The 26,475-nt window shown below is 55.4% G+C and overlaps 1 protein-coding gene across 13 annotated transcripts in view; it reads right to left on the bottom strand.

The window, feature by feature from the left end:
* Positions 1-26,475, bottom strand: part of ARHGEF10L (Rho guanine nucleotide exchange factor 10 like) — a 182,103-nt gene that overhangs the window by 57,764 nt on the left and 97,864 nt on the right. For 8 of the 13 annotated variants that reach the window (XM_017852046.1, XM_017852048.1, XM_017852052.1 and 5 more), the window contains 13 exons: positions 25,980-26,088; positions 22,735-22,841; positions 19,522-19,599; positions 18,290-18,469; positions 16,966-17,082; positions 15,433-15,525; positions 13,977-14,150; positions 9,157-9,302; positions 7,096-7,110; positions 6,650-6,831; positions 3,993-4,108; positions 3,309-3,436; positions 1,680-1,780 (listed from right to left, as the gene is read on the bottom strand). In XM_017852046.1, the coding sequence (XP_017707535.1) occupies positions 1,680-1,780; positions 3,309-3,436; positions 3,993-4,108; positions 6,650-6,831; positions 7,096-7,110; positions 9,157-9,302; positions 13,977-14,150; positions 15,433-15,525; positions 16,966-17,082; positions 18,290-18,469; positions 19,522-19,599; positions 22,735-22,841; positions 25,980-26,088 (1,546 nt within the window). Of the gene's footprint in view, positions 1-1,679; positions 1,781-3,308; positions 3,437-3,992; positions 4,109-6,649; positions 6,832-7,095; positions 7,111-9,156; positions 9,303-13,976; positions 14,151-15,432; positions 15,526-16,965; positions 17,083-18,289; positions 18,470-19,521; positions 19,600-22,734; positions 22,842-23,657; positions 25,859-25,979; positions 26,089-26,475 lie in introns of those variants that run through there. The other 5 variants (XM_017852050.1, XM_017852054.1, XM_017852049.1 and 2 more) reach the window with 3 other exon arrangements.

The following is a 26,475-nucleotide window of genomic DNA, read 5'->3' as shown; positions in this document are numbered from 1 at the left end:
TTTTTTGTGAGATGGAGTCTCACTCTATTGCTCAGGCTGGAGTACAGTGGCACGATCTTGGCTCACTGCAACCTCTGCCTCCTGGGTTCAAGCGATTTTCCTGCCCAACCTCCCGAGTAGCTGGGACTACAGACATGTGCCACCACGCCTGGCTAATTTTTTTTGTATTTTTAGTAGAGACGGGGTTTCACCATGTTGGCCAGGCTCGTCTCGAACTCCTGACCTCAGGTGATCTGCCCACCTTGGCCTCCCAAAGTGCTAGGATTACAGGCGTGAGCCACTGCGCCCAGCCAAAGGTCCTGACTTCTTTCCAGAAATGTTTTTGTTTTGTTTTGTTTTGTTTTGTTTTGTTTTGTTTTGTTTTTGAGATGGAGTCTGGCTCTGTTGCCCAGGCTGGAGTGCAGTGGTGTGATCTCGGCTCACTGCAAACTCAAACTCCCGGATTCAAGCAATTCTCCTGATTTGGCCTCCCAAGTAGCTGGGACTACGGGTGTATGCCAGGCTCATTTTTTGCATTTTTAGTAGAAACAGGGTTTCACCGTGTTAGCAAGCATGTCTCAATCTCCTGACCTCGTGATCCACCTGCCTCAGCCTCCCAAAGTGCTGGAATTACAGTGAGCCACTGCTCCTGGCCTTCTGTAAATGTTTTAAAACCTGTTGGAAATGTGTGCTTCTCTATAGAAAGATCATACCAGAAACAAAATCAAAAAAATGTCCCTGCTATTGGCTGGCATCAGCAAATGGGAACTGTGGTACATCATAGGGAATAACAGCTCTGCCTGGAGGGTACATGAGCCTCTCATCAACTCAAAAAATGGACAAGTAAAGTAATTACAACTTAATGAACGCAGTCTGCAGACAGACTCTTGCCAAGCCGAGGAAGCTGAATGGACAGGGATCGAGACTGGGCTTTGGAGGCAGGCTGCCCAGGGTCTGCAGCCCAGATCTGCCCCTTCCTGCTGTGTGACCTCAGGCAAGTCCCTGAACCTCTCTGGGCCTCAGAATCCTCAATGGAAAAAGATATTCTCAACAGACCGAACTCTTAGGGCTATTGTGAATGTGAAATGAAAAAGATGCACAGAAAATACTCAGAAAAGTGCACATAAATATCCATTTATGTATCTGTATTCGTATCATGGGGTGCACCAGAAGAAAAGCATAGTAGTGAGGTCTTTGGTCTTTGAGAATCAGTATAGTCCAACCTGCATCATTTTTCCAGGTATCATTTTTATTGAGATATAATTAAGTTACCATAAAATGCACCCTTTTGAAGTGCACACGTCACTGATTTTTGGTGTAGTCAGAGTTAAGTAATCACCACCATCTAATTTTAGAACATTTCATCACCTCCACCAAAAAACCCTTAGCAGTCACTCTCCATTACCCTCTCCTCCCAGGTCCCTGGCAACCACTAATTTACTTTCTGTCAAGTTCCATCAATTCCTAGATGGGGAAGCTGAGGCTCAGAGAGGGAAAGTGACTTGTCCAGGGTCACAGAGCAGAGAGTCAAGGTTCCGGCTCCGGCCCGAGCTGTTTCTCCACCACACCGCCTCCCTCCCACTCAGAAGCCTCCCTGGCCCCCACAGACCCTGAACACCCATCCTGTACCCTCACACACCCCAAACCACCCCTCTCTGCACCCCTGCCCCCTGGGGCACTCTCCCTGGGGCTATACTCACTGAGTCCGATTTTGGCCAAATGTAACCTGTTGACCCAGGAAATCTTGCTCAGGGGGTTGGGGGTGATGAAAACCACCATGAAGCTGATGGGACGGCCGGACCTGCGGTGAGAAGGGTGAGGGTGGATGTGTGAGTACCCACACAAGGGCCAGGCTCCCCCAGCTGTCACGTAGTACTTCCTCCAACCCACGTGCCCTGGAGATTGGGGAGGTCTGGTCAGAGCATCCCCAAAACGTGGCCAAAGAGGTCAGTGGCCTGGCAAAGCCTCAGTCCCCTGGAGGAGGAATCCCTTCACCCACAACGGCCCCCAGAGGGAGGTACCTGGCCAGAGTGGCCGAGCCACGCTCCCCAGCCTGGCTCCAGAAGCCTCTGGCTTTGTGCCCAGCAGAGCCTCTGCAGGCTGCGACTCCACCTAGTCAGCGGTCAGCTGTCCACAGGCCTTAGACACCTTACGTGTCTGACCACGTGCCTCTAGAGGGAGGAATGGGTCTCACTTGGGTCTGTTCCCAGCACCTGGCATGGGGCAGTTGCTCAGTAAATGTTTGCTGAGTGGACACATGAATGAAGAATGAATGACACAAGAATGAATGAAGAAATGAATGAATCGGGTTAAGTACCAGCTTGGGGCAACCAGAGGTTGCTGCTGTCACCATACTGTCCTCTCACCTCGGAGCAGTGGGGGCCTTCCCAGCCCTTTGGGAGGTGGGCAGGGCAGTGTCACAAGCCTCTAGGGTGCGCATGGAGAATGGGAGGCAGAGAGAAGGGAGACGGAAGAAGAGAGATGGGCAGGCCATTCGGCAGAGAGGCGGTAGATTCAAAGCTGCTGACTCCTGCACATGGTTCCCTGCGGAACTGAGCCCATGGTCCTGCCTCAAATGATAGTGCTCCAACTTTCTCTTCCTTGCAGCCACTGTGCTTGTGACACTCTATCCCTACCTTCACCCCACCCTGGAAGCCAAAACCTGAGCATTGAGCCCCCTCACTGCACTGGCCTGGGCTTCAGAGTCAGACCCCACCAGGACCCAGCTCTGCCTCTCACTGTGTGGCCTTCAGCCTCTCTGAGCCTCACCTTCCTCATCTGTAAAGTGGAAATAAAAAGACCCAATTTACAAAGCCTCAGGAGGACCAGAAAGATACCTTTCCCTGTCTCTGCCGGGCCAAACAGCTACGTCTATCATCAGTTCCACAAACCTCAGTTGGGGTCTACTGTGCACAGCTCCTGTGGTGGGCATTTTGGGGGTAAGGTAGTGCTGGGGGGAGGCTGGGTCCAGAGAGAGGAAACCCAGGGCCTGGCCTGGGGGCCTAGATAGGCTGATGTGACTGAAAAGGACACAGCGCAATGGAACTGACCAATGGCAGAGTGTCTGAGTATCCTAACAGTGAGCCAGGCTTATCCAGGATATGACCAGGGTGTTCATTCATTCATTCATTCATTCATTCCACAGTCTTCCCATGAGCACCTACTGCGTGCCAGGTGCTATCCCAGACACTGCCCATGATGCCTACATATCCACTCCCACCATGGCATCTTGACAAATAAGAGGGCTCCAGGTACCCTCTCCGGATCCCCTGCTCCACTGGAAGCCCAGCAGAGGCAGCAGCCCTCCCTCCAAGACCCGCTCCTCTCACTTGTCAGGTTTCCCAGGAAGCAGGAGCCTGAGACGGCATTTGTTGGCCGAGTGGATCTCTTCCTCCTTCACCCGCATCAGCCTCTGCAGGGCCAGGCACCAGTCTTGAGCCACAGTCATGTTCAGGTTCTAGGGTTCAGGAGGCGAATGAGGTTACCACACAGCCCACTGGTTTCCCAAAAGCCACACCAGATCTTATAGGAATCACAGCACCCCAGAGGAAGGGAACTGAAGCAGTCCTGGAGCCTCACTGAGGCTGCACATTTAGCCCCAAGCAGGAGGCCAACTTGCCATGCCCCAGGCTTCCCAGCCCTGGACTCAGATCCCACCTGGCAGCCCTCCTCTGAGAGGGACATGCCATCGCAGCCACTTCCCTTCCAGACTGGGCAGAGCCCCAGGAGGGCCACATGATGGAATGGCCACTGTGCAGAGAACAAACAAAGACCCCACAGCCAGGCTCCACTCAACCCAAACCAGAGGGTGTACCCGAACCAGGGCCCGCACAAGAGACTTCCAGGCAGGGACACAGAGCTTCAGCAGCGACGGTTGCCTACGGGAGCTCAGAAGCCAGAAGTGCATGGTGGGCATGGGCCAGGAGAGGAGCCCCTCCCTACTGAGCTTGCTGAATCCAGGCACTGCCCACACCAGGGAGCTCAGGCCAAAAAGGCCAGGCCAGGCCACGTACCTGGTAGGTGCCATGCAGCGTGCTGATGAGAAGCGTGATCTGCTCCACCACGGCCAGGTCCTTCTGCAGGTCCTGCAGCTCCTGGAAGAGGCGTGGGGGGCCGAGGTACACCTTATCTGGGGAGAGAAGAGAGCAACTCGGGCTCAGGTGAAGAAGGCGTTAACAAGAAGCCAAGCATCTGCTCACAACAAAAAAGATCCAGAAAGTAACATTATCCAGTTCCTACCCTGACTAGAGCGCCCAGACCAGCTGGGAAACCAGATCCTTTCAAGCGTGAAGTCTAACACCTGAGATCCAGGCCACAGTCAGTCTGTACAAAGGGCTGTATGAGACCACAAGACCAAGAGCAAGCTGTGCCTGGGAGCGGGGAGGGGCCTGCATGGGGCTGGAAGTGTGGTGGGCACTGCCGGGAGAGAAAGACAAGAGCGTGTGCAAAGGCACTGTGGCTTGAGGCACCCCGTGAACAGCAAGTGGTTCAAAGACATCCTGAGGACCTATCATGTGCCAGATTCCATGCTAGAGACTGGAGACAGCAGTACACAAGACAGACAGGGTCCCCACTCTTCCGAAGCTTATGACCTGGGCAGGACGAGTGGTGGAAGAAGCAGTCAGTTAACGAAGGTGGGTGGTAGGAGGTGGTGGGGAGAAATATCAGCATGGTGGGACAGTGATGGGGTGAGTGGGCCCAGATCCCCAGTGATGATACAGATGGAGTAAGGATGAGATACGGGTAGGGGGCGGCAGCTAGAGATAGAGCAGGAGGGTCCAGGAGGACCAGATGGGGAAGGCTTTGAACACCGGGCTAGGAATTTGGACTGTATTCTCTAGGCCATGGTTTTGCACACTGAGGTCTTACGGAGCCCCAGGGGAATGGAGGGGACATCTTAAAGGGGGTTTTCATTGAGATAATGATCTGAAAAACAGGTGCATATCCTGAGTCACCTGTGTGTGGAATGAGTTTAAAGCCACACTCTACTGCCGGGTAACAAGCAAAGAGCGTGGCGAGCTTGGGATGTGGACAATGCGCTCGCATCAGAGGGGCTCTGCAGTGACCCAAACTGGGGAGCTCATGAGAAATGCAGATCCCCAAAGGGCACCCTGTAGCACAGGCACAAAAACTCAGAGGCACCTGCTCCACCAGGGCCTGCGCCACATCCACATTGTGAGCAAATTGGTTTCAGCAAAACAACATCATCCATCAAGTTACATTAATGCTGTTAATTGGAATGTTATGGTTTTGTGGCTTTATTTTTATTCAATTTGTGATTTGGTTTTGGTTTTATGGTTCTTCAAGGGCTATAAGCAGAAGACGTTGATTACAGGGGGGTTTGTATTTGTATATATTTGAATACAATATAATGAAGGGTTCCACAAGAACTTCTTTCCCCTTTAGAAGGGGTCTGGCAGTACGTGACTCTGGTTTGAGGAATGCGGCTACAGACACATCATTGTCACTGAAGGAGGGATCCCCTAAGCAACCCTGGAGTGCATGAAGGATGCTAGACCCCGCGGCCAGCAGAAGGGAACCCTGTGTCCCAAGCAGCGGCGAGGGAGAGTGCGGTCGAACCAGGGCAGAAGGTGCCTCCGAGGAAGGCACGTGGGCCAGAGGATTCTTCCTACCCAGCAGAGCTGCGGAAAGAGACAGCATCTGGAAGTGGGCACAGCTGTCCCAGACCAGCACCCAGACGGCAAGAGTAGGTGGTGCAATCACTCCCTCAGAATTTCCAGAATTGTGAGCCGCCCATGAGGCAACCTCCCGGGTCAGACAGTAGACAGAGGGGGAAGTGAAACCCCAGTGCCTTTCTCACCCATGGAAGATGCCTCTGGGCACAGGGTTCCTTTCTGCTAGCCCTGCAATTTAGCATCTTGCATGCATTCAAGGAACACTTATTAACGCCCATCGTGCCCTGGGCTCCCGGACAGGGCTGCAGCAAGGCTGAGAGGAGAGACATCAACCGGTCAATCACTCATAAAAGGGAAAATGCACCAGAGGTCTCGAGAGCACAGGAGGGGCAACCTGGCTCAGCATGAGGGCATAAGAAAAGGCTTCTCTGAGGAAATGCCGCTTGAGCCAAGCATAGATGAGACAAAACAGGATGGCAGGAGAGTACTTGGCAAAAGGCACAGGCTGGAGAGGGCATGGTGGGAGGGCGCATGGCCTATCCAGGATCCCAGAGAGGCCGGCATGGCTGCAGCAGAGAGAAGGGGCAGAGGGAGGTGAGTGAGGCAGGTGGGGTGCCCCCAGGACCGGCAATGGGAAGCCACTAGGGTGGGATGACACGCACTGATCTGACCTGCGTTTTGAAGAATCAGCCCTGGGGATGGGTAGAGGATGGACAGGGAGTGGGCACAGGTAGGAGGAAGGAAGGAGAGCAGCCAGGTAGCTGCCACAGCAGGACTGGGTGTGTGGCACCCAATGTGGAGATGGAGCAAAGTGCATGGATTGGGAGATGTACCTGTGCACACCCAGGTAAGGCCGTAGCTCTGCATTTCGGTCCAGGGTGGGGCTGCAAAACCAGCAAGAGCTTCCCGGCCAAGCCACCCATCAGCCTGTGTAGGAGTCCCCAAGATGGGGCCAAGCCTGGGTAGGAGCAGCCCAGGCTGTGGCTGGTGAGGGCGAAGGTGATGCATGCAGGGCACAGAGAGGGGGTACTCACTCTGGGCCTGCCCTGACGTGGAGGCCTTCTTGGCACCTGCGTGCTGGATGAGCACATTGTCCTTGTCATAGGTGCCACCGTCCTGGCCCACCTCCACCACCTGCACCTGGGGCAGCGCCGTGTTCCACTTCACCACGTACTTGGGCCCCAGGGGCACCAGGCTGCTGATCTCCAGCTGGCCCCTGTCCGGACAGAGAGGACGAGGCCCTGGAGAGGCCGCAGCCACCCCGCCCCAGGGCTGGCCCAGGGCAATGCTCCTCCACACCAGCTCAGCCAGGCTTCACGCAGCCCCAGCGCAAGACCTCAGGCCAAAACCAAGCCAGGCAGAGCAGGGAGCCCTCACCAGGGTAGAAGCACCAGGCGCCCAGGGCCCAGCCCCATCTCCAGAATCACATGCCACCAGAGCCCCAGAGCCCCAGAGCCCCGGAGCCCCCTGAACCACGTACCTGTGGTTGGCAGGCCTGGGAAAAAAGACAAGAAGGAAAGGGAGGTTGTTATTACAAAGGAGTGGCTAATCTGGGGGCTGTGACCCCGTGGGGGGCCAGCCATGGGGCTGGAAGGACAGACAGCCTCCTGCGGGGAGTGAGGGCATCAGAGGCCAGGTGTGGACGGAGGCGGGCCTTCCTTCAACTCTGGGTCTCACAGCAGCCCCGCTAGGAAGCTTGGATGATCCCAGACAAGGACACTGATTCTCAGCCAAGTGAAGTGACTCAGCCCAAATCACCCAAACTGTTTCCCCAAAACTGGGCCACTAGCACCCCACTTTGCACTTTGTGCTAGAGCAACATGAAGGCAGAGAGGGTATTCATCATACCGCCGGCACCGTATGATGTCCAGAATATAAATGGGACTGAAGAATGACCATCTTTGATTGAGTGAGTCAGTGAGTAAATGAACGAATGGGTCAGCCACAAGCCCTGCCCAGACCCATCTGTGACAGAGGCTTCCTTGCCCGAGTCCGCAACCGGGCCCTGAGCTCCTGGAGGCGGGGGACAGGTCTCGGTCTACATTCAATGGATTCATAGACGGGTGGACAAATGGGTGGATGGTGAATGAGTGCGCAGGTCCTGAAACAGCCTTGTTTGTCCCCTTCCAGGACTCGTGATCGGTAACCACGGAAAATCCCCAAACCTACTCTGGCCAAACCCAGGAAGGCCCAAGCTGACTCAGTCCAGAGCCTAGAACTGACTCAGCTGGGAGGCTCGAGAGCTATGCTGGGATTCACAGTCCACCAAGGTGATTGTGTCCCTCCTAGATTTCGGTGATTGTGGCCATACTATTGCTTCTGTGATGCTTTTTAAAGTGGTGTCAAGGTGGGGCACGGTGGCTCACGCCTGTAATCCCAGCACTTTGGGAGGCCGAGGCGGGCCAATCACCTGAGGTCAGGAGTTTGAGACTGGCCTGGCCAACATGGTGAAACCCCGTCTCTAATAAAAAAATAAAAACAAAAAAAAAAGCTAGGTGTGGTGGCGGGTGTCTATAATCCCAGCTACTCGGGAGGCTGAGGCAGGAGAATCGCTTAAACCCGGGAGGCGGAGGTTGCAGTGAACCGAGATCGTGCCATTGCACTCCAGCCTGGGAGACAGAGCAAGATTCCATCTCAAAAAAAACAATAAAATAAAAATAAAATAATAAAAATAAAAGTCTTGTCAAATATTGAGAGCAGAGATTCTCCTAAGAGCCTGGCTAGAAAAACCACCGCTGAAGTTCTCAGGGAGCATTTGATAGAGGGTCCCCTGCAGGACCAAGCAGGGGACACGAGCAGGTGAGCCAGGCAGGGCAGGAAGGCTGGAGAACAGCAGGGCCCAAGAACCCAGCACCAGGCCCACGCGGCCTCGGGCAGCCAGGCCCCCAGAATGTTGGATCTCTCCTATGTCTCACCCGTGGTTTGGGCTCCCTGTGTGAGTAAAACATAAGATACCCAGAAGCCTAAAGCAACTGACGGGCCACATCTTCAGGCTCCGGCCTAAAGCCTTGCCCTCACCCCACACCAGGGCTCTGGCTCCCAGGCACAGCCCAGCAGCCGGGCTCTGGGCATTTCCACAACCCCTGGCCCAGAACCAGGAAACCAGGCTCCTCTGGGCTGATGATGATGCTCTGTGGGAAAGGCAAAGGCTCACATTGAGAAATTCTGCGATCTGGCCAGAGCAAAACAGATTTGAGTTAAAGCCACAGGGATGTGGGGTAGACACAAGGAAGAATCTCATGAATTTCAGTGTGGACAAAACCACTGTTTAGTCACCAACTGCAGAGTTCCAGAACAGACAACGCTGTACCATGGACAGCTGTGTGCCCAAGGCTGAGGGCTGCCCCCGATGACTGCTCCAGGTACTTCCCAGCATTGGGGACCAGCAGCAGAGCAGGCGAGAGGGATGGGAGAGGAATATTGGAAATCTAAACCAAGCTCACATGGGGTCTCACTGCAATGGCCGGCAGAAAGACTGGAGTAGGGCAGGATGGAGTCTCTAGGAAGGGGTGCTTGCCCCCTCCAACCCAGGCTCACTTACTTGAAGTTGATGTTGGCACAGACAAGCATGTCATTGAGCAGGAAGACCCGACGCTCCTTGGACTTAATTAGCTGCCCGCGGTCACCGTACACGGTCTCTGTCAACGTCTCACACAGGAGCAGCTGCCGCTGCCCTGAGGTCAACAGCTGGAGAAGGGGCAGGGAAGGTCAGCATCAGCATCGCGGCCCGGCGGCTTTACCACACCACAGACCCAGAATCCTCCCATGGTGCAGAAAGGGAGACTGAGCCTGGGAGAGGCGGAGGAGGTGGAGCCACTCCTTCCATCCCTGGGTGACAAGATGCACTGGCGAGGAAGACCAGAGGACCACACGCCGGGGTCTCCTCTCTGGGGAGGCCTTGAGTCTGAGCATTCACCAGCACCCGTGGTGGGCCTAGCAGCCAGTGCCAGCCCCTTCTCAGACGAGCCAGCCATTGGCCAGCCCTTCTCTGGTAGGGATTCTGCTTGATTGCCACTGTCCAGGGACACAGCCTCTGGAGTTACCAGAGGTCAGTTCTGCCCCCGTCCCCACTCCCTCGCGCTGTGAAGCCTCGGGCATCCGTCACTTCCGCATGTCCAAGCCTCAGTTTACTAGCTACGAGTGGGGGCCAATTACCTCTTACTGCTCAGATCACTACAAGGTAATGAACTGTGACCAGGTCTGGCTACACGATTCTTGGGTCCAGTGCAAAAATGCAAACACAGGCTCTTGTTCAAAGTGACTATGAATTGCAAGAAGGCCATAGTCAGAACATGGAGCAAGCATGGCGCCCTTCTGGGCACCAGCCGTGTGTTGATGGCACAGGTCACGTGTGGGATGGCACGGGTCACATGTGAATGCACCAGGGTTCACGTGCTGATGGCACCGGGTCACTTGTGAATGGCACAGGTCACGTGCAATGGCACGGGTCATGGCCTGAGAGGCCGGCCCTGTATGTGTGCTCCATAGACAGCTCCTGTCTGTGATAGTCTTTCTGGTGGAGCAGGCGTGGCCTTGTGCAGGGGAGCCCAGCCTGCAACCCAACCTGTTGAAAGCCTTGGCCTGTCTCACCTCTTAGGTGGCCTCATGACAGAGTTGGAACAGACCTGCCATTCTATAATACCACCTTCTGAGGACAAAGACTTTCACACCCCAGGCATCGGAGCAGGCGTTTGGCAACCTCAGGCTGGAAGTCAAGACCCCCCTGCTGGTGTCAGGGCCACTAACTCACCCAGGGACCCCCTGGGAAAACGTCTTTTTTCTAACAGGGATTTTTTCTCAGGGGGAGGGAGGATATTCAGCAAAATTCATTCCCAAAACCCGTGACTCTGACGACAACCATTACGCTCCCCTTCCTTCCCCATCCTGTCTGGGAAAAGGACAGATCACCCCGAGCCTCTCCAGAGAAAAAGACAGATCACCCCTGGGCATCCCGGGGAGAGGAAAGGACAGAGCACGCTGAGCCTCCCCGGGAGAGAATGCTGTTGTTCTCCAAAGCATCATCTCTCTCAAGTCAACACACAACCAAAAGTCCCAGTGGGACCAAATGCCCAGTGTGTGCCAGGCACTGAGGCTGGCACTCAATATTCCACATCTCATTGAATCAACTCAGCGGTCCTTGAGGCCCTCCCCATTGCCCAGGTGAGGAAACCGAGATTCCAGGGGTAAAGTGACTTGCTGAGACCCACCCGCTGTTGATTGACAGCACAGGACAGAGCAGGCCATGTTCACCATTCCCTGCATTGAGCAGCTAGTGCACAGCGTGACAGGAGCCAGGCGAGGCCCCACTGCTCCTAACATGCAGAACTCAGGGTCCTCCACGGCTGCTAAGGCCAGGCTCCGCCTCACTATTTCCATAAGCAAACCAAACACCAACTCAAGAGAACACTACTTGGACCCTGAAGACAGCAGGGCCCCCCACCCCAAGGGCTGACAAATGTGCCAAGACCCAAAACTTGGAAAAGGAAAGTCCCCTGGGCTCTGGCAGTCAGCCCGTGCCCCTTTGGCAGATGAAAACCAAGAAAAAGAAAAAGAAAACCAGGATGTTGCACAAACGTCCCCTTTGGAGGCTCCTGCATAGGCTATTTTGAAACAGCTGGCATGGTTCCGTTTCGGCTTACACCCAGTTTCATTTCTGCTTCTCCCTGGGTGTTGGTGATAGGGACATCACTGAACAGGTCACAGAACTGGCCAGGACTGTCCAGGGAGGGCCCTGGAAGGGGAAGCCCAGGGTACAGGCCCCACCATACTCTTCCTAACATCTCATACAGTCCAACCCACCCTTACCTGGCAAATGGAGAAACGGAAGCTTAGAGCCTCCAGTCCTTTGCCCAACATCAAACAGCCAGGGCCCACCTCACAGAACAGGAGAGGGCAGAATGGCTTTTCCCAAGCACTACAGAATTGATTTCCTCCTCCCAAGAGGCCTCTCCCCACTGTGGCTGCAGGGGTGTATGAGGCAAAGCAAGAGAAAGCATCTTGGTCACCAAAAAGGGAGCTGAAGGTGGGGACAGGAGAAGATTCCTGAGCACAAAGGCCAGCATGGGTTGCCATGGCTTCAGCGGAGCTGAAGGCTTTTTCTCCCAAGACATTCCAAACTCGAGGCTTGTGTGGGGGATGGCTGAGTTAGTCCTGCCTGGAACCAGGGGGTGGAGAGTGACCCTGCCCCTCATGCCCAACCTGAGCCACGTGGATGGGGACATCCCCAGGAGAGGGCTGTCTCATGCCCATCTCATCTTCCCCAGCCCAATCCTTCAGGAGTAGGTAAAGTGAACTCAGATGCCTTAGAGGCCAGCAGGTAACATCAGTGGGAAAGGTGGGTGGGGACCAAGGAGAAGAGGTCACCTGCCACTCGGGGCTGGTGCTGTGTGGGAAGGTGGGCCAGTGAGCCAGCTCTTCCTACCCTCCAAGGAGACCCACAAGTCTGAATTTTATATGATCTCTCCCAATTTTTAAATGTTGGCAACTACTGCCACGTTCTTAAAAATACTGTGTGGGCCAGGTGCAGTGGCTTATGCCTGTAATCCCAACACTTTGGGAGGCTGAGGCAGGACGATCACTTGATCCCATGAGTTTGAGACCAGCCTGGGCAACACAGTGAGACCCCATCTCTACAAAAAAAAAAAAAAAAAAAAAAAAAAACTTTAATTAGCTGGATGTGGTCACTCATACTTGTAGTCCCAGCTACTCGAGAGGCTGAGGCAGGAGGCTCACTTGAGCCCAGGAGCTCAAGGCTGCAGTGAGCCATTATTGCACCACCGTACTCCAGCGTGGGCAACAGCATGAGGCCCTGTTTCAAAATAAAATGAAAATGAAAATTAAATTAAATAGGATAAAATACTGTATGGGCCACAACACAACCTGCAACCTGAATTTAGCCCGAAGCAGGAGAGTCCGAAGATGCGGGTTGCCTGAAGCTCGGCACTGCAGGGGATCCTACAGGACTTGTCCCCGCCCCACTTCACAGCCATGGGGTGGAGAGCAAAGATGCTGATACAAGTTAGACAGCACTCTACACTATAAAGTGCAGCGCACATGGAAAGGGCCACCGTCCCTCTGGGCACTCCTTCCTGGACTCTTAGAAAGGTCTTCCCCATGCTGCTGAAACCTCCCTCCTGGAAACGGCCAGCCACAGGCCTTAGTTCTGCTTCTAGGACCCCACAGAGCCAAGAGGCTCCCAGTCTATTCCCCAGAAGATTTGAACCTCTCCCGATGACCTCACACAGTATCTCTTCTCCAAAGAACAGTCCTGCAATGTGCCCAGGGCCTGGGCACCCCAGTCTGAACTATCCCAGCCCTCCTCAACCCTCCAGTAGGTGAGCAGGGGGGCCGGGGTGTGGGACCTCCCAGAGACCCCAATACAGCACCAGGCAGTTCATGTCATATGCTAAGAGGGAAGAAGAGGGACTCCAGTGACCAACAGGTGACTCTGTGAGGTGACCTTGTGCTTTAAAAACAGGCTCCTCTGTGGACTCATTTGCAAGTCTTTTTTCTTCCCCCCCACTTTGGAAACATAGCATTTTGCTCTGTCACCCAGGCTGGAGTGCAGTGGCACAATCTCGGCTCACTGCAACCTCTGCCTCCTGAGTTCCAGTGATTCTCCCACCTCAGCCTCCCGAGTAGCTGGGATTACAGGCGTGTGCCACTAAGCCTGGTTAATTTTTGTATTTTTAGTAGAGACAAGATTTCACCATGTTGGCCAGGCTGGTCTCGAACTCCTGACCTCAGGTGATCTGCCTGCCTCGGCCTCCCAAAGTGCTGGGATTACAGGTATGAGCCACCACACCCGGCCCAATTTTTTTTTTTTTAATAGCATGTTCCTAAGTGGCAACCCCAAAACGTGGTATGGACTTTTCATCTTTCTTCTTGTGTTAAGGACAGTCAGGAAGCCGCTTTGCCAGCTCCCTCTTTCACTGCAGCAGCCCTGGGGCTCCGGTGCTATTAAATGCTCCTCGTTTCAAAGGGAACAAGTAAGGTTCAGAGAGGGTGGGTGATTCCCTTGAGGGCACACAGCAAGCACCTGTGGCAAAATCTGGATTTAAACCCAGATTCTGACTCTCCAGAGCCTGCTCATTTAACTAGGCTTTGATTTCTGGAGTCTTTACTGGAAATCACACTGATACGCAAAATGAACTTTTATCGTAAAATAACACGAATAGGAATGAACGTGGAGGTCCTGCTGAGGATCCAGTCCTCAAGGTCACGTCTGTGGGCCTGGAAGAGCGAGGCCTCCCCTCCCTCAGAGAACACTGCCACCTAGTGGGTGGCGTGGGTCAGGGGCACGGGCAGGAGCGCAGGTGAGGGCAGGCAGGTGAGGGCAGGCAGGTGGGAGGCCCGGTTCACCTTATTGAGGCTGCTGCGGTCGCTGACGCTCTTGGTCAGCTGCTGGATCTCAGCCACCTGGTCAGCCAGACGCTTCTGCTCGTTCAGCTTCTCGGCCAGCGTCTCCAGCTCCGTGAGGGCCAGCTGCAGCGACAGCCTGTCGGGGTGGCCCCTGGGGGTGTTCTTCAGCATGTCCTGCCGGGCCAGAGCCTAGACTGAGCAGCCCACCCATGACCAACTCTACCCCGGCCTGGGGCAAAGCCTCACCCTGTGCACCCCCCTACACACACTGGGTCTGCACAGGGCCCGGCCTGAGGCCAGGACACATGGCACCCGATGCAGAACAAGACCTCAAGAAACAGCTAATGACTCAAAAAGAAAACAAAAGCATGGATCTTTCTAGGAATAGACTCAAATGAACTCAAAGCAGGATCTCAAACAGATATTTGTCCAGCCATGTTCATAGCATCATTAGCCACAGTCACCAAAATGTGGAAGCAAAAATGTCCATCGACAGACGAATGGGTAAACAAAATGTGGTCTCTCCATACTATGGCATATTATTCAGCCTTGAAAAGGAAGGAAAATCAGACACGTGCTAGGACACAGATGAATCTTGAGGATCTTATGCTAAGGAAAACAAACCAGTCAAAAAAAGAAAAACATTGTGTGATTCCACGTATACGTGTTCTCCTAGAGCAGTCAGAGTCATAGAGACACAGGGTAGAATGGTGGTTGCCAGAGGCTGTGGGGAGGGAGAATCGGGAGTTGTTAAATGGGCACACAGTTTCGGTTTCGGATAATGAGAAAGTTCTGGCATGGGTGGTGGTGATGGTTGCAGAACAATGTGAATGCACTGAACTGTACACTTAGAAATGGTTACGATGGTAAATAAATGTATAGATCAATCACTGACCAATTGATAAATGGTATGGTTACATAAGAGCCCACTCCCACAGCCTGGCAGCACTGAGAGTGGAGAGGAATATGCCATCAGACCCCTCAGCCTGGTAACCACCCTCTCAGCTCCCTGATGAGGACCAGCCCCTGCCCAAGGACCCTCAGCGGTTGGGACAGTGTCCCAGGCTCTCCAGGACCCTGTGTGGGGCTAATGTCCCTTAGGCATCCCCTGTTCTGAAGCTGGAATCTGAACTGGCCAAGCTCAGCACGTTTACTGGACATCTCCATGCCAGGAGCCCCGTGGGTCCTGGGATTCCCTGTGCCTTCACTCCCTTCCTGCAACCTAGGCTCAGGCCACCAGCAGTCCCTCGGCGTTCCCCACAGAGGGGTGTGCCAACTGAGCTGTGAGTTATGATCGGTGTCACTCTAGAAGTGGAGAAAGATGAGTCCTACAGCAGGTTGGGTGGGTTGTGGATCATGGACAAGAGCCCAGACCTCCTCCCTCCCACCCCAGGAGTCGCCTCCCAGTCCACAGGCAAACCCTGTGGGTCGAGGCTGCTAGAATCCCGAGCGGTACCTGAAGCAGGAGGATGAACTGCGGGAACCTCTGGATGGGCTTGACCATCAGCCCGTAGAGGGTGACACGGTCTGGGCTGCACACCTGCCGTCGCTGGTGGAGACAAGTTTCCGTCATTCGCTGACTCCCTGCAGAGAGGGCCCAGTGCCCCAGAGTCCAGACACTGTCCCCATTCTGGGGTTCTCTCCCCAGGCCCTAAGACCCTGCCCATCCCTGGGCTTGCAAGAAGAGCTGACGGAGGTCCCTGGTTCCGCAGCCAGGGATCCCTCCCACCACCAGTGCCCCTGCATGGCCCCGCACCCTCAGGAGACTAAAGCAGTCATCTTAAGGTCTCTGGACTAAAGGCATAACTGGGAAACTCGGCAATTTACTCAAGACGTCAGACTTCTAAAAGTGGCCAAGGCAACCATTCCCTCCACTTAAACTAAACGCAGACAGGTTTGGGCTAGGATAAGGGGCAGGGCACAGGGGGGCCTTCTGTCCTGTCTCTTGCATCTGTCCCCCACTCCATCCACACACCTGTTACCTGGTCCTGGCCCCCATATGCTGCAATCCCACAGTTTCTCCACCTGCCTCCACTTCCATCTGCCCCAGCTCAAAATCCTTCAATGGCTCCCCATTGCCTGAAATATTACATCCTAGGCCCTGAGCCTGGAGGTCTAGAACCGCCCAAACTGAACTCAGCTGCCTCTCAGTGTGCACACTCAGGCCTTCTCTCCTGGGACTCCCCAACAGGCATCAGTGCTCCCAGAATCCAGACCTTCCCACCCCTCTCCTCCTGCCTCTGACCTTTGCCCCACTATCCTTACACCTGATATAGCCTCTCTTCTGTCTTTACCTGGCACAATCCCACCATCCCCCGCCAGGGCCCAGGTCAGATGGCAGCTCCTCCTGATCCCCTGTTCTTTTCGATGGGGACAGTGGGTTCCTCCACCGATGCCACAGCATCTAACCTGGGCTGCCTGCACATGTGTGCGTCTCCTGGCACCTAGCCCAGCTGCATCCTCTGCCAGCCAGCAGGCTCCCTGCAGGCAGGGGCTCTGACTCACCAGACTACACTCCCAGAGAAAACAGCGGAGCCTGGGCACAGCTGCACATGAGAACTCTGAAGCTTTCCGAAGCCTTTAACCTTTACTCTCCCATGCAACGCCCAAGACACTTCTTTAAGGAATTTTCTCACTCTTTCATAAATGAGGAAAAGGAACCAGCTTAGCAACCCTGGAGCCACAGCCCGCCACAGGGCCAGCCAGGTAGACCAACCCACTCACCAGGGCACAGGAGGCAAAGGGTCAGCAAGATGACACAGGTCTCCCCTCCACCCTGCCCAAACTCCAGGATCCCAACTGCTTATAGACACTTGGCTACCCTCCTCCCAGGGGCAGGAGGGAATGATTTTCGTCCCATGGGACTGGGCTGCCCCAAAAGGAAGAAGGGAGGTGTCCAGGCCAAAGCTATGGGGCCAGAATGCTCCCTCCTGCCTAAGCAATCTCCCTGCCCACCCGGACCAAGCCCGGTACCACCGTGGAGGCCCACCTTGAGGAACTCGAGGAAGGCAGGCTTGGTGAGGCAGGCCTTCTTGATGATGGACATGGCACTGGTGAAGTTGTTCACGTAGTCACTGTACACGTCTAGCACCATGGACTTGGAAAACTGAAACGAGGCCGATGTGGGCCAGGGAGGCCGCCTCAGTGCAAGGAGCGGAAGGAAACGAGGCAAGTATGGGCCAGGGAGGCTGCCTCAGTCCAGGGAGCGGAAGGGCAGCCTGCACTCACCCCATGCTCCCTTAGTGCCTCGAGCTGTGCAAATCCATCACCCCCACTGGGGTGAGGACATGGGGCTCAGAGAGGTAGAGAGGCTGGCCTGAGGTCACAGGTGGGATGGGGTGGTGCCATGGGAGAGCCCAGGGGGCCTTCACCTCCCAGGTCTCCATACCCAGTGCAGCAGCTCAAGCCCACAGGTGGAGGGAGGGTGGAGGCAACACCCATTCTACTGCATTCATTCATGAAATCAAATGCCCCTTGCCCTCCACCTTTAAGGAAAGTGCTCCTGGCCTCTCACCAGGCAGTGTGCCCAGAGTTGAGTTGCCGAGGGAGGGATAGTCGGCCTAGAGTCAACCAACCCTCTTACCAGAGCCCCTTGACATACACCTGGAACATCAGACCTATTTAGTGACTCTATTGAGCACTATGGCTTTCAAAAAAAAAAAAGTTTTTTTCTTTTAGCAAAACCTTATTATCTAAAACACATCAAAGCAGAGTGCTACCAACATGACCTTCCCTCACCCCATGACCCTCAGACTTCAGCTAGAAAAGCCAGAAATCCAGTACAACCCTCATTCCACAGATGGGAAGCCTGGGCCCAGAGTGGGCCCTGGACCTGCCCTAGGTTGCAGAACTGAGCTGGGACCAGAACCAGGTCCCCCAGATCATGAGCCAGTGCCCCTTCCCCAGCACTGCGGCACATCCTCTCGGGGCCAAAGTTGTAGTCTTTCACAGCATTTCACACTGGCTTGTCACCCCTCAAGTGCTTTGTAAGGGAGCGTGCAACCGGCCAGGTGGCTGCCCACAGTGACTGGGAGGCCAGGGGGTGCTGCCACCTGGGAGGAACCAGGACAGCCACCTGGCTTCAGCAGCACCATGGCCTGCCAGGTATATCCAAGGACATCCTGGCCACTTCAAGGTGTCACACTCACCCCTAGATCAGGTCCGGAAGATTCAGAGACCCTGCCACCCTCTAATCCCACTGACTTGAACAAGGAGAGCAGGCAGAGGCAGGAGACTGGACTGCATGGCCCCAGGGTCAGACTGGTTGTGGTTTTATCTTGGTGGGCTGGGGGAAAAGTTTGGGGGACACTTACCGAGGCCACGAAGAGGTCTCCAATCTTCTCGGTGGAATCCCACTCAGCCACGCGGGAGGACAGGGCGATCTGGAACATGGAGTGGCAGTGCAGGATCTCCTTCACGCGGAAGAACACCACCTGGCACTTGCGGGCACTCAGTGCCTTGGGCTCCATCTCCATCAGGGGGTTGCGGTAGTCCTGCCGGGGAGGGCGGGGTGAGGCCACAGGCCAGGCCGCAGCCTCTCTCCCTACCTGCCTTCATGCAGAACTCAGCCAGCCATGAATGGTCCTTCCTGTGGCACAGCGGGAGGCACTCATCCCTCACTCATGTGTCCTTCTGGAAGGATCTCCATCAACATAACATCTTGGCCTCACTGGCCACCCACAACACCCCCATGCTTCTGTGTTAAATTGGGTGGGAGGAAGAGAGTCTTTTATGTGCCATCTGCCGGCAAGGAGCTCCTTGGAGGCCGGCCTGAGGGCAAAGCTCTGCCTGTCACTGAGCCTATGAGTGGTAAGGTCACTACAAGCTCCCTTGGCTCCCACACCCAGCGTCACTCTCCAATCAGCTTTGTCAGAGACAGGTGATATGTTCATCTCTACCTGCCTGACACCTAGGATCTCTCTCTGAGGATCCAAACTGGAGAGGGGAAGAAAGGGTATCATTAGCAACAATTCCCTGCCCCGGGGGCCTTACTCTGGTAGCCCACAGCATCCCAGAAAAGTCACTGTCTCAGTGATTCAAACACTGTCTCAGGGATTCTCAGGTTGGCACATACTAGTCACTTCATGCAAGCATCCACTCAGCAATCCCTGGGCCTCCTGATGCAACAAAGAGGACTCGATCCTGCACCTCCTGATGCAAGAAGGAGGACTCCATCCTACACATTTTCCCACCTAAGGATCTCAGGAGGATGGGAAGACACGGTCCAAGCCCCAGGGGCTCCCAGAGTGGCAAGAAGGATACACTCCCTTCCAGACATAAATGGGGGTATATGCCCTCAGCTCTCCAGGAGTCATTTCAAAGAATCCCATTTTGTTCAGAAAGAAGTCACTCCTGTGAACACCAAGGCACCAGGAATTCTTGCTGCCTACATTTGGAGGTTCTACTGTCCTCATAAAGCAGTGCTGGCTTATGGTCCTGTCCCCTCAAAACTGCCCACAGTCCCCAAACACTCCATGTAAAGTAACCCTCCAGGGCCCTCCCTGCTTCTCCCCCAGAGACCCTTGAGAACTCCCTGAAGTCGCACCTGTAGTATCCGCTTCAGAGACTCCACGTAGCTGCCTTCGCTCTGCACGATGGAGCCCAGGATGTGCCTCCGGACCACCTGCTCGGGCCGAAAAGCATGGTCAGTGCACATGACACCTGCTGCACAGGGCCAGTGCCTGCTGTGGCCCAGGTGACAGGAAGGGGAGCTGATGATTACAGGACAGAGAAACCCATCCCTCCCAGTCCCACCTGGGACCACTGGGCCTGGTGGCTGCTCTTCCTTCCAGAGCCCCTGCCAACCCAAAAGAAATACCCTACTGCCCAGGCTGCAGAATGGAGGCGGAAGGGCACATCCCAGGGAAAGCCCCTCTACACACATACATCTGGGGATGGGGTAATCACCACGCTCCTCCATGGTGGCAGGTGACCACCTCCATCTTTGGACAACTCTAATAGAAAATTCTAGGCCAGGTGAGGTGGCTCATGCCTATAATCCCAGCACTTTGGGAGGCAGAGATGGGCAAATCACCTGAAGTCAGGAGTTCAAGACCAGCCTGGCCGACATGGTAAAACCCCGTCTCTAGTAAAAATACAAAAATCAGCTGGGTGTGGTGGCGCATGCCTATAGTCCCAGCTGCTTGGGAGGCTGAGGCAAGAGAATTGCTGGAACCTGGGAGGCAGAGGTTGCAGTGAGCCGAGATCGTGCCACTGCACTCCAGCCTGGGCAACAGAGCAAGACTCCATCTCAGAAAAAAAGAAAAAAGAAAAGAAAATTCTGTCTTAGCGTTATCGTGAACTGAATCTCAGCTCCCTTCACTTGTGAATGAAATCCTTGAGCCCTCTTTCACAAGACAGGCCTTGGGGTACTGTCCCCCAACACGGGTGGTCTCTGCTTCCGGCTAAACATCCCCAGTCCCTTCTCCTTTCCCTCCCACCGTCACCCTAATCCCTCCAGAAGCCTGGCCCACGGAGGGGACCACAACCCCTCAGCCTGCAGCACCCCATCGAGCGTGGTGTGGCTCACACCTCCCTCAGCTGGGGATCTTTCCAACACAGTCACCTGGCTCCCACCCCAGACCTTCTGAAGTTCTACTGTCCTCCGAATGAGGTACAACCTGGATACCAAGGATTTTGAAATCTTCCCGGGTGGCTCTATTGTGCAGCCTGGGACAACAGGACAGTTAGGACAGTGCTCATAGGTGTCACATGTGAGAGGGGTCCGAGGGGGAGCCCATCCCTCGCGATCTCAGGTTGGGAGGTGACTGACGCCCCGCTCTACCCCCACAGCTGTCCTGAGTGTCCATCAGGAGCCCACTGTCACTAGAACCCCGATCTCCTGCCCTGCTCCCTCTGCTGCCTCCTCCTGCCTCCAGCAGGCTCTTCTCCCATCTTCCACTGCCCTGCCTGCAGCCAGGCCTGACCATGGCCTGGCCACACAGTCCCAGCAGATGGCAAGACCCCTGCCCCATTGTCGATCCATTGCCAACAATTCCCAGGTATTCAAGCAGCACCCAGAACAGAGCACAAGGACATTTGGGGCCGTGTAACTCCCTGTGGCGGGGCTGTCCCCTGCCTTGTAGGATGTTCAGCAGCTTCTCTGGCCTCTACCCACCAGACGCCAGTAGCAACCCAAGTGATGACAACCAAAATTGTCTTCAGATGTTGCCAAATATCTCCTGGGGGGCAAAAATCACCCTTGGTTGACAGCTGCTGGCCCAGAGTAACTGACATTGCCTGATTCAGAAATTGCATAGGGCTGCAGGGGAAAGGCCCAGGGGCAGCACCAGGATGACAGAGTCCCGGGCAGCACGAGCAGGAGTGGGAGGCCCGGATTTTGAGCTGCAGGTCTGGTCTCTCGGGCTCTCATAGCTGGGGCTTCGCCATCTCAAATGCCATGCTGGGCCGGGCAGGTACCATCCATGAGGGAGGCAGGTGGACTGCCATGAATGGGAGAATAAGTGTCCTGAGAAGGGAGCTGCCTGCCCCAACTCTGCTCTGGCCAGCTGCTGCCAGCAGGAGCCTGGTGGCTCTATCTTCCTGATTTTCAAAAAGGGCCAAGCATCAGGATTTTCTGCTGACCAAAAAAATGGGAAATCCCTTCCACTGAGCTATCTGCCCTGACACATCCCGCTCAGCGGCCTCACAGCCAGAGGAACCAGGGATCTCGCACCCTGTTTCACAGCTGGCAAAATGCAGATAGCAAAGGGAAAACGTGACTGGGCTGAGATCCCAGAGCAAAGCCGCCCAGCCTCAGCATGATGCTCTACAATAAGAAAGCCTTTTTTTTTTTTTTTTTTTTTTTTTGGAGATGGAGTCTCGCTCCCTCCTGTCGCTAGGCTGGAGTGCAGTGGCCTGATCTCGCTCACCGCAACCTCTGCCTCCTGGGTTCCAAGTGATTCCTCCTGCATCAACCTCCTGAATACTGAGACTACAAGCATGCACCACCACGCCATCTTTTTTTTTTTTTTTTTTTTTTTTTTTTGTATTTTATAGAGACAGGGTTTCACCATGTTGGCCAGGAATGGTCTGCGAAATTCCTGACCTCAGTTGATCCACCCACCTCCACCCCTCCCAAAAGTGTTGGGGTTACAGGCATGAGCCACCGTACCCGGCCAAGGAAGCCATTCTAAAAGCCCAGTTCCTGGTGGTGAGCTCGTGGCAGCACTAAGGCCCAGGGTGAGGACCAGGGGACAGATGGCAAGGGGCCGGGCACCTACACACCTGCAGCCTCCCCTGAGTCTGTTTCCCCATCTCATTCTTCAAATGACACCTTAGTCAGAAACAGCCCAACAGGGACAGCTCTTGCGTGCCATGCAAAGTGGGAGGAGGGCAAGCACTCTAGATGCCTGGGAGCCCACCCCTAAAATCAACAGCACAGAGCACATGGGGTAGAAGTGGGAAGCCCTGGTGCAATGGCTGAGGAGAGAACAGGGGTACGAAAGTGGAAGCCTGTGCAATGGCTGAGGAGAGAACCCAGGGGTAGAAAGTGGGAAGCCTGTGCAATGGCTGAGGAGAGAACCCAGGGGTAGAAAGCAAGAAGCCTGTGCAATGGCTGAGGAGAGAACCCAGGGGTAGAAAGTGGGAAGGCTGAGGAAAGAACCCAGGAGGCCCCCGCCCAGCTGGGCTCTGCCAAGAGCCCCCAGTCATCACATCCCCTGTGAGATCCAGACCAGCATGGCCCCAGAGAACAGGCTGGAAGCCCCAAGCCACCCCTTCCCCTGCAGACCTCCACCTGCCCCACTCCCCCACAGACCTGCTGAGGGCTCAGGCCCTCTGGCATGGGGCCCAGCTCTGGGGCTGGGGGCTTGATGTCCGAAACGCTGACCTCCAGGAGCCCCATATCCTCCTCCTCCGAGTCACCTGTAAAGTCAGACGGGCTGATGACACAGCTAAGGCAGGGACAGCACACCCTTCTCAGGCCTCAGGAGCTGAGAGCCCCCCTAGACCAGCCTTGGACCCAGGTCCTAGAGCACGAGCAGCCCCTGGGGCCCCGTGGGGTTACAGCTGCCCGGTTGCTCCTTCTCAGGAGTTCCCTGCTACGTCCCAGGGCCTGGAACAGTCCATCAGTGAACAATTGTGAGTGAGTGAGCGAGAGGGTAAACAGGCAGAAACCAAAGCCACATCCTGCGGGGCCTGGGCTCTCGGCATCCACGCTGCCAGAAGCCACTGTCCCTGCTCAGGCCCGCCCGCTCTGGCCTGGCGAAGGCCAGTCGCCCGTGTCCCCATCACTAGGAACTAAAAATAGTTTTCTTCTGGAAGTCTAAAAGGGGGAAGAAAATAAGCCCCGAGAAGAACAGGGCAGCGTGGTTTGGCATTTTCATTTCTAAATGAAAAATGCAGAGCTAAAGGGAAAAAGTTCAACGGGAGCCTGACAGGCAATCCCGGCTGTGAGTGGAGCTGGACCTCAGATGGAGGACGGAATGAGATGGACAAAGGCCCAGGCCTCTGAGAGTGGGAGGAGGTCAGACAGTGAGGGAGGCTCCAGAGAGGGTTCCAGTCCCCACCAGAGAAAGGTACAGGTGCTGGGAGACGGGACCCCAGCTGCTGAGGGGCTCTGACTCCAGCGGCGGCCGTGGGCAGCAGCAAATGGGAGCTGTGAGGAAGCTGGGGAGGAAAGAAGAAGCGGTAGCGATCCCAGGGGTGGGAGGGGGCAGGGACACCCCAGTAGGCCCTTACCTGAGCAGGAGACAGAGGAGGAGGAGGAGGAGGGACAGCGGATGACAGCGTTGGGGTGGGGGTGGTGCAGGCCCTCCTGCCGGGCCCACATCACGCCCCGGGCATCACTCCGCACCCACCCCAGCCGGCCTCGCAGCTTCCTCTTCCCCCACGAGCTGCTGGGTAACATTCTTGGCCTGTGATTCGAGCCCTGCCACGGCTATTAATATCGCCTCTGCGGGGAGGGTCACTTCAGGAAGGCGCTGGGCTCATGGGCGGGGTGGGGAGGCCTGAGGAGAGCCCTGGCCAGCCTGGGGTTGGGAGGGTGACCCAGGAAGAGCTCCCAGCCAGCTGGCCTGGCCACGCTGTCCTTTCTTAGGACCATCTCAATGAGTTTAGAATGGCCACTTGGCCTGCTCCCTCCCTCATCAAGGGTCAGTGCTCCCCGAAATGCAGAGGGAACATGGACAATCACTGAGCACCCCCCTTCCAGGCCTGCACACACCTACCTGGTTTATCACCGCACCAAGTACACGGGTGGGGCTCAACCCATTTTACAGATGAAAACCCATTTACAGTCTGCCGCCCCAAGAGGGGAAAAAGTGCAAGGTGACACGGCCAGAAAGCCACAGAGCCAGGGTCTGAGCAAGCCAGCGCGAGGCCATCCTAGCACCAAACGCCTCCACTTAGGGTCTGACTGCCCACCAAGAATAATGCCTGCTACATAGGACTCTCTCTGTCCTCGTATGACCTCGGACATCCTCACCACAGCCCTACAAGAGAGACAGCCACGCCACTGTACGGATGAGGAAACCGAGGCACAGGGAGGTTAAACTACAACATTTTCCAGGAGGACACAGGCTCTCAAAGTTCTGCCTGGCTTGAGGCCTGTGTTCCTTCCACTGCACCAGGCCATGTGCTGAGGGCGGGCAGCAGACAAAGCCTACTTCCTTCCAAGGAGAACTGGCACCCCCAGAATTCCACCAGCTGTGATCCCACTGTACTGGGATTCTTCGTCTCCTTGTCTGTTGCCTCCAAAGATGTGAGGTGAGCAGCAGGGGCTGGTCTCACTTGGCCCTGTCTCACCAATGCCTGGGAACACATCAGGGGCCCTGACCTAGACATTCTCTGGAGGAATGGACCAGAGCCTGGTGGGAACCAGGAGTGAGGTTAGGCACCTGAAGACGGGTTCGGGGGAACAGGGGCAGGACTCATGTTCACAGCTGTGTCCCAAGGCTTTAGGACAGTTCCTAGCACATAGTAAATACTTAATAAAACTTGTCGCATGAATGACCAATTGATGAAATCTAACCATGGGACACTTCTGTGTAAAACCCTCTACTGACCTTCCGGCGTCCTTAAGACCAAAGGCAAATGCCCAGCAAGGCTGACAGAGCCTGTACTGACCAGACCCTAACCTATCACGCCTGCCCTCACTCCCGCCACCTGAGGCCTCCTCTATCCCTTCCAGGCCTGTGTGTCCTCAGCCCTGTCACAACCTCTCTGTGCATATTCCCTCATCTGCTGCGTGGGAATGTGAGAGTTCTCTGCACCTTGTGTGGTGAGGATGAGGATTAAGTGAGGAACTGCAGGCTCATAGGAGAGCACCTGGCACACAATAAGTACTCAATCGGTGCTGACTAAGAGCATCTCTGGAACATCTGGTACTTTCCCACATCCGGGTCTCTGCACACCCGCTTGCTCCTCTTCCCAGAGCACCCACTCTGCTCCACCTGGTGACCTGTGCCTCCTCCTTCCTGATCTGTCATCCCCCAAGTCCATCCTCATTTCCTCCATGCCCCCCAGGGCACCCCAGTGGACCGCTTGTCAATCTGTCCTGTCATTTCCCATGTCCGTGTCTGTCTCCCACGCTATGCCACCAGCTGGCCCCAGAGGCACTGCTGATACATGCATCCTGGGTCCCTGCACGCAGCGCCGGCTGTGGCGCTTAGTAGGATTCAGTAAATGTCAGCTGGTTGGAGAGATGGGTGGATGGATAAAGGAAGGAGGGAACAGGAACAAAAAAGATGAGGACAGGTGAGCCAGACAGCGCAGGGGGCAGGAGGCCAAGACGGCTGTGACAAAAGCAAAAGGGACGCTGAAGGGAGAGGCCCAGCTCTCCCAAAAAGAGACAGACCACGCCTGCCAGAGGAAGGGGAGGCACACTGGGACCTACCAGGATATTTGGGACTCAGCCCGCAACCCCCACCGCCAGAGGAAGCCATACGCCAAGTGGTACCCACCCAGCATGACCACTGGGGTGTAAAGCAAAATCCCACCCTCCCGACCCGCAGCCCAGAGCTGGGCACCAGACCAGACCCTCCCGCTCAGGCAGCGCCTCACCGAGGACGTCCTTCCTGTGCAGGAAGGAGACTTTGCGCATGACGGCCATCCGCGTCTTCTCCAGCCCATCCTTGGTCCCGCTTTTGGCGGCCTTCATGAGCTGGGTCATCTGAGCAAAGGTAGAGAGGCTCATCAGGGAAGGGACAGCCTGGGATGCCTGCCATCGAGGGCCACCCGCCTCCCCGGGCCTCAGCCTGCGGAGGTCAGAACCACCCAGACCCTTCCCTCCCAGGTCAGTGAGCAGAGGCCAAGGACGCCAGTGGGGGTGAGAAGGTGCATTCATGCCCAGGGATCTCCCTCTTTATGGGCAAGAGGGGGCCATAACTGATTTTTTTCCCTTCGGGACAGACTATGTGAACAGATTTGAAATCCAGGAGACGATGTGACCTGGCGAGGAGTGTAGCAAGGGGTGCTGGAGACCTGGAGTCCTGGGCCACCCCCCAGTGGCATGACTCTGGGCACGTCACTGAATGTCACTGAGCCTCCATTTCCCCAG

This window comes from Rhinopithecus bieti, unplaced genomic scaffold (genome assembly GCF_001698545.2).
Source record: "Rhinopithecus bieti isolate Rb0 unplaced genomic scaffold, ASM169854v2 scaffold_33652, whole genome shotgun sequence".
NCBI classification, from domain to species: domain Eukaryota; kingdom Metazoa; phylum Chordata; class Mammalia; order Primates; family Cercopithecidae; genus Rhinopithecus; species Rhinopithecus bieti.
Note: the sequence above shows the minus strand (reverse complement) of the source record. Positions and strands in the feature narration are given on the sequence as shown.